Genomic DNA, 14,321 nt, shown 5'->3' with positions numbered 1-14,321 from the left:
GTGTAATTATGCATATAAAAAAAGAGCCCATCCAAAAAATATGTATGTATGTAAAATAAAATGAAAAAGTACATACTTCCAACTCCATCTCAGGTAGCACAAAAGTGAGCAGAGTGCGTTTGATAAATTGTTTCTGCATCCGGCGATTCGAGTCGATTGCTATACAATGGTCCATCAGATAGTCCATTTCGTCCACCTCGCTGCTCCAGGTTCGGGATCTGTTGGAATTATTTGTCCCGTCGTAGTCTGATCCACGTTGATCCGTGGGATCCCCACCCGATCGCTCCAACGACCAACTCTACAATAATAATAATAAGTATTTCAGTTTATTGGGGAAATTTGCAACTTTTGTGAATTTTCTGAGTACAAAGTTGTAAGCCGTCAGATTTTACTATACAATTCTCATTGTTTGTGTGGGGGCAAATTTGCATGTTGCAGTTTATGCAGTATATAGGAAAATGTCATGTTTACATACAACCTCCTGAGCAAGACTCCTTGTAATAACAAACAACCGGAGAATCAGGTCCATCAACTCGTAACATTTACTACGTTATGACCCCATTTCCATTCACATTATGACAGGAAAAGTCTTGAAATCTATTTTTTTTATTGGAGATCTCAATAAACTCCTGGCCTGCCTTATTTCCTGTGCAGTTGATTGACCTGTCTCCTTTATATTTAACACGAAAAGGCAACAGCATTGAATTGGCTAATACAATTTCTGATCGAAACTAAATCTACCAACGTCCATGAAATATTTAGTACATATTTATTTCTATTTTGACGTATAAACTGCTCAATTTATTATTTGATCATTTGATGTAGTGTTCATTTTATAGCCCATTTTAAGAACCCGTTTATTCCATTCCAATATTTATTCCATTTGGTGAAAATGTTGAGAGGCCAATTTGCAAGCACTCAGAGCTTAAGGTCAATCACAATACAAACATTTACACATTGCCGTTTTTAACATTGCCAAGTGTAAGCGAAGTAGAAAGTAACAACGTAATCAACAGAATAGCAGATGGTCTAATGTAATATTTAATTACTTAAATTACAAAAATTATTAATTTCTACCAGTCTATTTATTTTTTTTCTAAAAATAATACACATCACTACAATGTCGCAATTTATACAATTGGCTCTCGTCCTTCGAGAAACTCACCCAACAGAACTTACAACTTACTTACCAAGGTTATTATTACATGACAAAGAAATTCTGCGGAAAATATTCGACACAAAAAATTCCTACCTCAACCAACTTCCATGTTTTCAAAAACTTTCCGAAAAAAAGATTCTACTCGCTCGCAAAGAAAGCGCACCGTCTACACGTCAGCGTATCATTCAAGTTTATTGGCGACCAGACCACACCGTGCAGAAGAAAGCAATCTCAGAGTTGCTTATTTGGAACGCAGCGGCACAAATATGTACGCGAAAAAAAAGCTCCGTATACAAAAGTTACATACAGTGGGCCAAATTTTTTGTGTGGTGTGATGCAACCTACTACATACTCACATCCGCTTATACATGCTGACATTGAACTGTATATAGTGGATATTCGATCAGGCAGGGATTTCATCCTCCATCCAAACGAAGGACTTTCTCCCTGAAAGGAAACATCCCAACAAAACTTTGCAACTAAAATTCATACAACTTTTTCTATTATTTTGCCCCACGAACTGAGTGAGTTGTGCTAAAAGAGGAAGGAAATCAACAATAGAGGAAAGAAGGAGTAATCTCTAGCTTATGTGTGCATGTGGCCGTCAACAAACATCATATTATTACTATCCTCATTGTTCCCGAATATACATATGCATGCAGACAGACAGACGCATCATCACATCATCCTCCACACACGAGCGACACACGGGGATTAAGCGATGTACGTCGTATTTGCCATCCATAATCCTATCAAACCTAAACTCAAAATGTGGCACAAAATGGCACAAAATTGATTCTATTATTGCGCCTCAGTTCAGCCGGAGCTTTATTCTGCCTGCCTGGACACTTTGAGAGGTGAGATTCGGTTCGCCATTATTATTTTTCGAAGCCGATTCCCCGGATGAGCCGGGACTACTGGTTTCACTCTTCCTAAAAATTTCACTCCTCGTCTAGTCAAGCGAATAAATAAAGCCTTGCATAACAGCGCATTTAAATTTGAAAGGGAAACCCGGCCTAAGAATGAATTTAGATTTTGGCACTTTAGAAAAAGAAGAATGTGAAAGGGGAAATCAGGTTTAGGATTTTCCCAGCAAACTTATTGCAACTATTTCCTGAGATTTATGGACACCATCTCATTTCTCACTAGTTCGGGGTCTCATCTCCTCGCATGCCATCCAACCTGCCAGTTGAAAATTTAGCGTTGAAAATGAAATTGAGTCCCAATACTTACTTCCCATAGGTGCATTAGGTGGGAGAAGATATGTATGTTGAAATATTCCATCGTACCGAAAACCACATGCAGTTCTGGGGAGGGAGAAAGTGTGCCAGATTTACTGACAGGAAACTACTACATATTTCTTTCCCTTTCCCAACTTTAACCACTTTTCGTATTGATTTAGCAATTCTGGAAATCTCAAATGCATTTATGCCCTTGGTTAGTGTTCCATGTGTGCTGAGTGACATTGATACAGTGGCAGCTGAAGTAGTTGAGCTGCTGCTCAATGGTATTAGCTGGGGCTTTTAATAAGTAAATTATTTCGGACGGGCAAAGTTGGAAAATTGCTTATTGGCATGTCTGTCATGTCGTGGCAGGTTAGTCGCTCGTCGTGAATGTACGTCTTCACCAAAGAACTGCTACTTACATCAAACTAAACTTAAAGGGGGAGATACTTTCCTTACTCAATTATCGAGTCCTTGAGTAAAGTTGGTGGGCTGGAGGACTAGTAATTGGGATGGCATCTGATAAAGTCAACTTTCTTTCGGAGATAAAGTTAAGATGGAATTTGACTGGCATGCAAATTAGGTTGGTCGGTTCACTATCCAGGTAAATAAGTACGAATAACAAATTAAACTTTATTTCGCTAACGGAGAAAGTGCAAGTAAGTGTGATTGTTAGTGGCGGCATGAAAGTGATAATGCTATAGATATCGGCTGAGTTTGCAAATTTATAAGAATTCGGGTTGACGGAAAGTTTGCCAAAGTCGAATTGAAAATCGGTATGAAGTCTGCTGGGCTCATTTCATGGTAAAACTACTACTTTATGATCCTTGCCTGTTATCTGGAATTGATTACATTTATGCAATGACAACTTTCACTCATTCGGGTTTACTACGGACATGTATACTTTGTCAAAACTTCTTGGAGTTGGGCGAACCATTAAATGAACAAGACGACGACACAACTACTGAGAATATATGTTTACATGGGGAAAGGTTAAATTGATACCAATGCTAAACTGATAGGGTCAAAAACGAACGAATGAATTTCAGAGAAAGTCAAGGAAAACTAACAGGAAAGAAATGCATAAAATATTTCTGCTCGTAAAAATGTAACTCGACTTATTTACGCCTCATTATGACAGCCACGTGTTAATGTGTAAATGCATAATAAGAGAGAAGAAAGAGAGAATAAAAATGCTTTTTCAAGGAAGCTAATTCATTGATTGAATGGAAATCAACTCGTCCAAGGTCTTCCTCAAAAAAGAAAAATGCAGATTTATTTGCAGAAAAATACTACCATTCTTTCCTTTCATTCGTAATCAATACATGGTTTCAACATTCTAATTCCCTTTTCATACGGACAATCTATATTCCGAATGTACGCCTCCGCTCATTTGTACCCTTCACCACATCGCATTCACAAATCTTTCCCATGACCAATTCTATCAGGAGCTTATCATATGTACTGAGCTGAGTGCATGCCCGATATATTTTCTCCCTGATTATTTTTCCCATTGCGTATTACTCGTTCGTATGTCCATTCGAATAATGCCCACCTATTAATTTAAACTGGACGAGCAAATTACTCGATCCTATCCACCAGTCATGTTAATAATCCATGCATTCTAGATATTGCATATGTACATACGTCCTTTGAGTGTGTATGAAAAATGAGCCATCCAACTATGGACGTGGCAGCAGTCGTAGCTGGTTAGGTGGTTGGTGCCCAATAAAAATTCAATGAATAAACCAACCAGCCTTTTTCCTTCCAAGAATGTGGAAAGGAAGGAATCCCACGTAGTACTGCATCAGCAAAGAGAGAGACCTTGTGTACCAACCAACTTGCGACTTGTTTTCTATGCAAAGTTCCCAACTTTTCCTACTTCTTCTACAAAGTAAAGTAGTAGAGATTTCATAAGAAGACTCCCCAACTCTGCTATAAATTACACTGTCTAATATCCATTTTTTTATGCCACGCTACGCTGGCGAGATAAGCCATTGCGAAAAGTGATGCGCTCTCTTACAGTCTTATCAACTGTTTGCATTCATTTAGAACTCATTTTCGCATTAAAATTCGTACGGCTAGTTTGACTTTGGGAAGAATTTTTAAAACAAAATTCACAGTTTTCCAAGAATTTTAATGTATCGAGTAAGACTCATAAAAATGTATCTTTTACTATAGTTTACACATTTGACACAATGTAATTAAATTTCTAGAAGTCCAGATCAAATTTTCGAAATCAAATTGTCCCATGAAGACTTCAATGCATCAGCAACACCGTTCTGACTGAAGTGAAATGAATGATGAATTTTTTCACATAATTTTTTTTCTTTCAATTCTTTGAAGTACAATGCATGCATAGCATTATCATGAGAAAGGGGGAAGAAAAAGCCCAGACTTTCCCGTCATCACCAAGGGTTATCAAATCATTTGGTTGGATCACGTCTCGGCAGCCTTTCAATAAGACGACGACGACGCTGTGTTGTGGTCCGCTTGGCAAAACCCCAAATGTGAATAGCGCTTCAGTTCACGAGTGATATTTTCAAGGCCAGCGAGTCCCATTGATACATATTCTCTTATCTTTTGCACTCATACGTACACATACATAATAATATTCCATAACATTATGTAAAGCCAGCCAGCGACGAAGGTTTTGGCGTACGTAACACAAAAAGTAAGCAGAAAGACAAGGGTCCATTATGTTTATTTTTGAAAAACCTACTAGTACTACTACGATCCACAAAAAATCTTCGGGCACTTCCGTCCTGTCTCTCTCTGTGTCCCAACTTTTTTCTCCTTGGCCGTGCCCCACCAAGAAAGTCTTGAAATACTAGGAAAAAACTACTCTGTCATTCGTCATGCTAGTAGTATTACGAGTTGTGTCCCATATTTCATCAAATATCACTTGATTTATCCCTCCTCTTTCTCTTCTTACTTGTGTAAGAACTTGGTACACTTCATGAAAGTTTTTTTTTGCGGAATCAATACGCACGGTCTCATTTTCTTTCGACAAACTTGAACTTGACCCGAGACCGTCGTCCATCACCTTCAAATAAATCAAATTGTTACTCACATTTTGATGATTTTCATCCCCAAACGACAACTCGGTCTGGCTCTGGCTGCGACTATCGGGCGTGTAGATGTTCGGCTGAACAGATCCGTTTTGAATTTGAGACGAATTTGCTGAAAGTCTCTTGTTCTTTGCCTCCTTGTTATTTATTTCTTTATTGTCTTTCTCGTTTTTACTGTGGGTGGAGTCCCCCTCTGCCAAATTTGTCAGGGCGGATGCTGCCAACTCCTGAATAAATGCAAAAACACAGAAAAATCATGTACATATATGTAGTAAATTAATACAGATGCTTGCGAAATTGAGCAAGTTTTACACGAGCCTCTTACCATGGAGGACGCCAACAGGCCAGCATTAAGGATCAAGCTGGGATTTCTCAAGTTGAGCAGACACGAGGATGACCCTTGATCTTGTGGACTGCGTTTCCTCTCCCGTCGTCGTGGTCGCATGGGTTCGTCCCGCTTTATGAAATACGTTTGGACGTTGTGTTCCTGCCAAAGAGATCACGTCAATCAAGACACGGGAACAGAAAGGCTTAAAAATAGAAAGCAGAATGAAAATCGAAAGCAAAAGTAGAAAAATAGGGCAATTCTTTCCACAATTCCACAGTTCAGCCAGCAGACCACTTGGAGAGAATGTATGTGTAGCGCATTACGCCAACTACTCGCCTCATTCCACTTCAACAGGCGAGCCACAAAACCACAATTTTCATTCATTTCTTATTCATTGCAACAATTCATGGACAAATGGAACCGCTCATCTCAACCAAGTCGAGTGTTATGAAGATAAACAGTAAATGAATGGTTGGGTGGTTGGTGGAGAGGAAAAGGCACTTTCCTCTCCGTGGAGGATTACCAGATCTTCTCCGCTGGGAATTCTTCCGCGAACAATGTCAACCTTCCATCCGTTCGCCACATGTGTGATTTAATAAGACTGCGACTGACCTCCGAGATGAAATTGCATTCGAGAGCATTTTCCTTGACAGACGCTCGAAATTACCCAAAATACCCAAGGCATTGAGCATGTACACACGACTTAATTGAACTACACAGAAAAAAATGTGTGATTTAGCAGGACAACTTTTCCTGCACCTGAGCAACGTCAACCTTTTGCCAGTAATAGCATCAATTTAGCCTTTTGCAGCAAATTAACCCATTACAAATAAAGAAACCATCAACACATGGCTATCCTCTCACTATTTGAAAACGATTTGAAAAAAACAGTCCGGCAGCAAGTCAGGCTAGTAAATAAAGTCCTTAAACTTGTTACCTTGAAGAGTTACAACCTAATTTTGGCCATCGGATTGTGCTCTAGAGCCTGAGCCATAAAATAACATCTATATCACACCAGGGGCTCCTCGTTAGTTTTCTTTCCACTTTCTTCTTCCACACACTACGAATAAATCCCAAATGACTGAAAGAAAGTCTTTAAGGTAAACATTTTACTTTTTTTCTTTGTTGACTGTGCTGCACGAGGTCTTCCTCCGTGAAAAGTCACTTTCTTCTATCTACCAAGTTTTAAAAGACAGGTCAACCCTCAAATGTATGGTGCCCGTGGTTTGGTTCGATTGACTTGCACAATTGACACGCTCTGTTAAGTTTTCAAGTGGGACGAGTAGAAATTTAGCAGGTCGGTCGGATGGACTTTCTCTGGACCAGAGTCGTATGTACATATTATACGGCCCAAAATCGGTACTGATTGCCACTCTCAAACTCAAACGACTAACTCAACTCCACCCAAATGGAGAGGTAAGCTGTTCGCCCGAATGGAGAAAGTGGAAAGTGTTTGGTTCAAAAACTGTGAAATGAGCAGTGTTGTGAAGCCCAGACCACTAAAAAATACTGACACGTAGCGCGATTTAAACTGAAATCCTATTCAATTTCTCAGCAGATCCAATAAATTGAAACCGTTTGTCATCCTCATTTTGTTATGATCAGTGTGGCGAACGGGTGTCAATAGTGCGGGACGTGGAGTGGCAATCGGTGTTAAAAATGTCCACTCTGTTTCGCTAGGTCACTTTCAATTTCTCACAGGGTGGAAATTTCACCCATTATCGTTTCGCAGTGAAGCATTTTATTTAGTTTGGGTAGGTCTCGCTTGAGCGAATCCAGTCCTCTGACCGAGAAGTAGTGCATTTGTGGCTTGGGGTTAAATTGAAGTGAAGCCGATTAAGCTTCTTCATTTATTTCTGGATTTCTCTATTTCTCTCTCCACCACATCACCAACTTTGATTTTGAAGAATTGTGAGTCCCGTGAGTGAGCATGTATACAGTTCACATCGGAATCCAGGCTTGAAAAACCACTCACTTTCGCCACGGCTTTCATGCATTTTACATGGGACAGAAGAGAAATCATTAGAGAAATCGAGCCCTGTATATAAAAAAGGGAAGAATGGAATGCTGCTGCTTTTCAGGGGAGGGTGGGGTTGGCCGTGTTACGTATGTACGAACATCCATGTGGCTCAAATCTTCCTCTCCCCATCTGATCCATTCTTCGAATGTGATTGCGATTCTTCCGACCCGTCCAACTCTTCTTCTACGGACGGAATCAGGACCAGGAAAGTTGCGATTGAGAACTGGACGAAAAATGCTTTCAGAATTAGCAATGAGTCGAGTCTTCAAAACTTTCTCTGCAACTTGGGCTGAAGATGAGCCAGGAAAATTCGTTTTCTCTCTTGTGTTTGTGTCCCATAAGAGTTGGGAAAGTTTATCAATTCGACGCTTGCAGTAGTGAAATACAATTTATTGTAGGGATCACATTGCCAAGATGCCGTAGCCGTATTCGTGCTGGGTGGTAAATTATTTTTCAATTGTGTAAAAATAGCTCTAGCAGGCACTGCATATTACATGACGACATGATTTGGAGGGATACGTACATAAGTGTCTAAGATCCTAATTATGAAGACAAACTGAGCCGTTACGCAATAATTATTTAACAATCGTTTTTTCCACCCACTCTTACAATAATCTCCTCTCGGATCCCTTTCACTCTTGTCAGTCGTGTGAGTATCCATCCAATACTCCCACCCACACAGCTAATAAAACTTGTCGTGATAAAGTATCACTAGGAGAAAGGAACCAGAACGAGACGTGACAAAAATGCGCAAATCGCCTGATCCTGTCCGTTTTCGAATAACATTACTTTTTGAATTATTCACATTTAACAACCCAAACTGCCACAATTTATTACTTGCGGAGAGAGAGGTGCGGTGTGAATGTGGGAAACGTGCAATTTGCCTTTCATGGCGAGCACATACGCCAGATATGTATGAGGTACGGTCGCGAGGAGAAAGGTGACTTTTGTCCTACAAGTCATTCTACACGTCAAAAGACAGCAATTTTACGCCGACCTTTACAACCGACCGGTCACCAGACCACGGGCACAAATCTCAAAAGAATCTTTTTTTGTGGGCCAGTACTGCATCCGATAAAATAAAAGTGATCCAGATTTCTTCAAAATGGCGCAGTGGCTGCATATGTGTGTATAAATATTAGATTTCTGTATATATAGTTTGATGTATAGGTCTTTTCAGGAGTATGAACTTGCCAGAGAGAGATTTGAGATTGGCACATGCCACTTGGGAAAAGATAAACGGGTGTAATTTTGAAATGAAGGTGTGTGACCAGAATTCTCTTACAGGTTTGATCAAACAGTGCCTACCGTGTACACGGCCAGGCTCAGAATTCGATCCCAGTTTTGTATATCAATACAAGCCGACCGACCTACATAGCTTGAATCCCCAATCATTCTGCTGTTGTTTATAACTGATCACTGGAAACCAACGCGGTTCGTGAGATGAGCTCAGCCAGAGAGAATCGGTCGGTTGGGAGAGATGATGAAGAATATTGTCTCAAGCCCAATTTTCCGTGGTAGATACGCATATATGTATGTACTTCAAGGATATTACACTGCCTATACATGTGTGCAGAGATATATGTAAACAGTGTGTCTGTCTGGCTGACTGCTGTTACCGTAAACTCAAAAGCAGGATAGACGGTGATCCAAATAAGCACGCAATTTTAGATCAAGTTGAGACTTGGGTTGAGACTTACCTTTAAAAAGCTATCTCGCAAATGACCATTTCCTTCCTCCACTTCATAAAAGTTATTGTTGCTGTGAAGGCACTCGAGCGTTCGCTTGGAGATATGCACTCGTCTGCAAAAAGTAAATCGAAAAATGAGTTTGAATTTTATACCCGTTTCCTAAAACGGGTATAATTATTAGGAGTTTTTGAGCATTTTCATTCTTCATCTCACTCGTATACAAGTATGCATTGTTACAAAAATAGTGTGGGCTCAACTACAAAAGTTCTGTTGGAGAAAGTAGTGTACATTTGAGTACATTTACGGCACGCAATCTGGAGAAAGTGGTGTTGCGCACATGTAGCAAGTGGCGAGTGGAGAGATTAGGTGAAAGTTGAAAGTGGCAAAACAGCCATTGAATGGGCAAAAGTAATGTGATCACTTTATCCAATAATCCAATTTGAGCCTCGGTTAAGTTGGTTAGTAGGAAAAAAAGATGTAATAAAAGTGTGCGTCCGCCGTTGGCTAATCCATTGTTTTGAGTTTCATTAACTCTACATCTAATCGTGCGGATTAGATGTTTGAACTCTTAATGGAAACATTCGAACCGGACCTAAATATATTTTGGAGAAATGTAACTTTCTCTGGGTGACCTTGAAAATAAATTTCATATTGGTTTTGGTTTTCTACTCAAAACTTTGTGACCCAGAAGTAATAGGATATCGAGTAGAAAAACAATACTCAGTCAGTGGCATTGGTCAAAGGCTATTTGGTTTTATGGGCAAACTTTGGCCAATGGATTCGATCTCTCTGTACCACTTTCTCTTTGCTTGGCCACTTTAGGGAGAAAGCACACAAAGTGAGCGAGATACTTGACTCTATGTTTGTCAAGTTGTTTTTTATAAAATTTATTTATTACGGAAATTAGAAAGTCGAAGGTAAAATGAATGAACCCCATTACGGAGAAAGCTTATAAGCTTTCTCCGTAATTTAAATTTCATCTTACAATTGTTAGATATTTTATGTGTAAATGAATTCTTAATATGTAAAATATACTTGTATTAAGAAAATATATCAATGAAAATTTACCCAGCAATGCCAGACTGCTCCCTAAAAAATTATGAAATTATTAACAACCCAAATTAAATTATTCCGGTAAGTATACTGAGCTGTTTACATTTTGTTCGCAACATTCACGTCCCAACTCCAGATGTCAAATTGCATATATACGTAAATAACATATTTATAAATACTGTTTTAATGCTCAAAAAATGATAACCACTTATTATTTTATACCATTTTCTTAGGCCAAGCACTCCACACTGGAAAATAAAGTACATAAATATTAACAACCATCCACTTGTTAAGAATATTGAGCAATGACAATGCAACATTACCAAAACGGAGCCCGAGTGCACACCAATTCTCATGTCGAGATTCTTAACCTGCAATAAATCAACTTTCACTTTCACTTTCACATCAACTTTTACTACTGCATGACGACACCAATATCTTTTTGGTAGGGACAAAACTAGAACGAAAGACATTAAGCTACAAGACAACAAGAAACAAACTAATTTTAGGTCATCCATAAAGAATATTTCCAAAAATAGGTCCTTTCTCCTCTCAACGAACTACGAGCATGAGGAGTAAATACCAGACAGAAGCTATCAATATGTCATTTTCTCCATAATCTTGGAGAATTTATGGCCTGGTCGGTCGTCTCATCTTCGTCGAGAAAATTGCGATCGCAGCAACAACTCGAAGAAAGCAGTGAAAGTACTCACCCTATTGCTTAAACGCACGTGTTTAATAGCTCTAATCATATGTAGTCCCAACTCCACGCAGCACATGGCATGATCTGGTCTGGTGTCTGGGAGGCAAGGGAAAATAAATTATCAATATTATCTATACAATGACAGCCCAAAAAGAGTGCAGATATTCACCTGGCAAGCCTGATACGCTATCGTAATAAAATTTAGTTATTACTTATTCGAACATTTGATGCCTTATTTATTAATAAATAGAAACACAAACCAGTAGTAGCAGTCTCCCAGCAGCTTAATCCGCAGACAGTTTGTTTCCTGAGATCAAGAAAATGAGACAAATTCAATAATATTTTCTGTACTCTACTTCATCGTTATCTAGCTGTCGTGTCGGGTCTCGTGGAGAGGAATGAAATGCAACAAAAGACCATGAAGTACCGTGCTGTTGTTGTTGTTTTTGTTGTCGAGAAAGCTGGAAAGTTTGCAGGGAGGAGAAAGTTTTCTTTGCTTTCACTCTACTCAAAGGTACGTAAGTATTCCGAGGCTGACACATTAATAAAATACGACACACAAAATGATAAAGTGATCAAAAGATAATTTAGTCCACTTTATACTCGAACGAAGCAACCTTTCTCCACGAAAAGTCAGAGAGTGGCACTCGGCAAGTATATCAAAGTCGTGGGAATAAATTCTGAGCAAACAGGATAAATCATCATCATTTTTCTTACGGTTGATATGATAATGGCTACTTGGCAGGAGTGGCATGATTTAAGCCGAATTAATGGAAATGCACCACGTTGGTTGGAATCCCTTTCAACTGTAGCGTTTAGCTCGTTTGTGTATAAGGTATTTTCCTTCAGATAAGTATGTACAGATAAGTATTGTGTGGGTGAGTGGATTCCACTTTCAAAGCAGGCAGTCAGAAATAAGCACATATGCACCAGACCGCAACCTTGTTAATAAATATTTCAAAGAACAACTTTGTTCCCAACAATTTGGAAAGTGAAACCAAACCACACACGGTGGGAGCAAGGAAGGTGGGAAGAATAACAATTTGAAGCATTTCATTATTCTTCTAAACTCTGGGGTGCCAAACTTTCTGCCATTATAAAGATTTTAACGCGGGGGCCGCAGCACATATTGTTGACTATGCAGTGGGGAAACTGCTGGTCATACATCACTATTGAAGAGAAGATGCTGTTCGTCACGCGCAGTTTCATGTAAAGTCAAGTCTCATCTGGATCCTCACTCATTCATTCATAAACTTTCACTTATTATATAAATAAATACGTACCGTGGCAAGTTTGTCAAAACGTCCGAATAAGTCGTTTAGAATGCGGACCAACTCCTGGGCCGAGCAGGAACTGGCGAGTTCTGTACAGAATTTCAAATTCCATTTAATGTTTGATTTGTAAGAAGTTTTCTGACATGCGGAATAAATGATTTTAAAAATAAACTTTACCCGTGAACCCTTTAACATCGGCGAATAAGATTGAGACATTTTCATAACGGTGCAGGTAGATTTTGTGGAATTGAAGGCTATTGAGATCATCCGCCATGGCGAGGTCCTTTACAAGCTCTTGAGCGACGAAATGTGGTAAAACTGTGTGTCAACACAAATCACCGAAATGTAGTTAGTTTCCCGAATTGTACGAGTGTTCACTTTCTCCAGATTGAGATACATACATTTCTATTCGCCCCAGTTACTTAAGTAGAATACGTACGTATTCTGCATTTATTCGTAGGTACATAGAGAAGAATGTTCCATAACATTATCTAATGCAAACCTACTACGTAATGTCCATATGCACCTCTTTTGCTACATCTATACACCTAAAATAGTCACAGGCAATTTGAGAATACTCTGTAGTAGATAAGATCTCTTAGGAGGAGGGCACATCTGATTGCCGCCCCACAAAGTTAAGTGATTGGCCAGGATTTGTGTTCGGATGTGGGATGGGAAAGATTGGATCTGAAAAGGAAATGGAAAATCGGTATCGTCCAGCTCACTGGATCGCAGATTGAGAAGCTAAAGTGCTGGCTGGAGAAAGTTGGAATAAACTGCCTAATGTCAATTCGACCCTGATGAGATACCACTTCGTACTGCAATGTCCGGCCTAACATGGCGTAACGGTTCTGACATGCACTCTATCTAGGTCAATGACGACGACTTGGTACGTATGTTTGTACATAAATATGTGCCTCACTCCCCCAGAAAATTTGGGAGGTTATCAATAAATAAGCAGCCTCGTGGAAAATATGAGTAGAGGAATAAATTTGAATCCATCAAACAATTTAAAAAATGTGGGTGTAATCTGACAATGCTGCCACTTTCTCTTTCCGACCGTGCGTTCTGCGTGGGTGGGAGTTGGTTGTTAAAAAACTTGTTAAAATGAAGTGGATGACGTTACGATGACTCGCCATCCATATGCATCACTTATATTTGAACTGCATTCTTCAACCACCCACCACCACCAGCAGCGTCATATTCCTTCCTACTGTAAATTGAATGGTGGTGGAGAAAGAGATCGCGTTGAGATGAGAATGAATGCTCATTTTGCAATTAGCATCATTTAAATGCGAGTCCGTTCAGTTACGTGATTTAGATACTAAATTTGGGCACTTTGTTCTACTCGGTAAGTTCACGTCGTAAAGTAGTAGTCGTAGCGAAATGGAGATTTACATAGTTTCTACAAGTGCTGAAATGGGCACAAATCAAGAAACCATACCTGACAACAACAGCCGTTCTTGCTTCTCGTTCTCCTTCTTGGTGCGAAAATGCATTTGGAGATATCGCCTCGTCTCCAGGAATGCGTTGCGTTGTCCACGATCGGTGAGAAATCTGTGGAAGGAGGTGTTTTTTTTTGGTTTTCGTACATTTACAGAAATTTTTGTTCAGAATTATGTGCCATAATGTGACACAGATACATAAAGAGTATAATTATTAAGATGCACTCAGAGAAATCCGGTATTAAAGTAATACCAAGCGATATTCATGTATGACTCTACCAAAGTGGTATTGATAAGTGATACCGTGTAGTAATAACTCGGTATTAAAGTTTATTTCGGTAACAAATTTGTTAC

General features: G+C 39.4%; 1 protein-coding gene across 4 annotated transcripts in view; it reads right to left on the bottom strand.

Moving 5' to 3' along the window:
- LOC110854056 (adenylate cyclase type 8) overlaps nucleotides 1-14,321 on the bottom strand; it is a 42,741-nt gene that overhangs the window by 12,358 nt on the left and 16,062 nt on the right. For all 4 annotated transcript variants that reach the window (XM_035855131.1, XM_035855132.1, XM_035855134.1 and 1 more), the window contains 14 exons: nucleotides 13,967-14,079; nucleotides 12,700-12,840; nucleotides 12,532-12,611; nucleotides 11,509-11,555; nucleotides 11,418-11,434; nucleotides 11,259-11,344; nucleotides 10,869-10,916; nucleotides 10,768-10,793; nucleotides 10,649-10,693; nucleotides 10,561-10,581; nucleotides 9,502-9,604; nucleotides 5,779-5,940; nucleotides 5,456-5,680; nucleotides 77-298 (listed from right to left, as the gene is read on the bottom strand). In XM_035855131.1, the coding sequence (XP_035711024.1) occupies nucleotides 77-298; nucleotides 5,456-5,680; nucleotides 5,779-5,940; nucleotides 9,502-9,604; nucleotides 10,561-10,581; nucleotides 10,649-10,693; nucleotides 10,768-10,793; nucleotides 10,869-10,916; nucleotides 11,259-11,344; nucleotides 11,418-11,434; nucleotides 11,509-11,555; nucleotides 12,532-12,611; nucleotides 12,700-12,840; nucleotides 13,967-14,079 (1,336 nt within the window). The remainder of the gene's footprint in view (nucleotides 1-76; nucleotides 299-5,455; nucleotides 5,681-5,778; nucleotides 5,941-9,501; nucleotides 9,605-10,560; nucleotides 10,582-10,648; nucleotides 10,694-10,767; nucleotides 10,794-10,868; nucleotides 10,917-11,258; nucleotides 11,345-11,417; nucleotides 11,435-11,508; nucleotides 11,556-12,531; nucleotides 12,612-12,699; nucleotides 12,841-13,966; nucleotides 14,080-14,321) is intronic.

This window comes from Folsomia candida, unplaced genomic scaffold (genome assembly GCF_002217175.1).
Source record: "Folsomia candida strain VU population unplaced genomic scaffold, ASM221717v1 Fcan01_Sc009, whole genome shotgun sequence".
Lineage (NCBI taxonomy): Eukaryota > Metazoa > Arthropoda > Collembola > Entomobryomorpha > Isotomidae > Folsomia > Folsomia candida.
The sequence above is the reverse complement of the archived record's forward strand: the minus strand, read 5'-3'. Positions and strand labels throughout refer to the sequence as shown.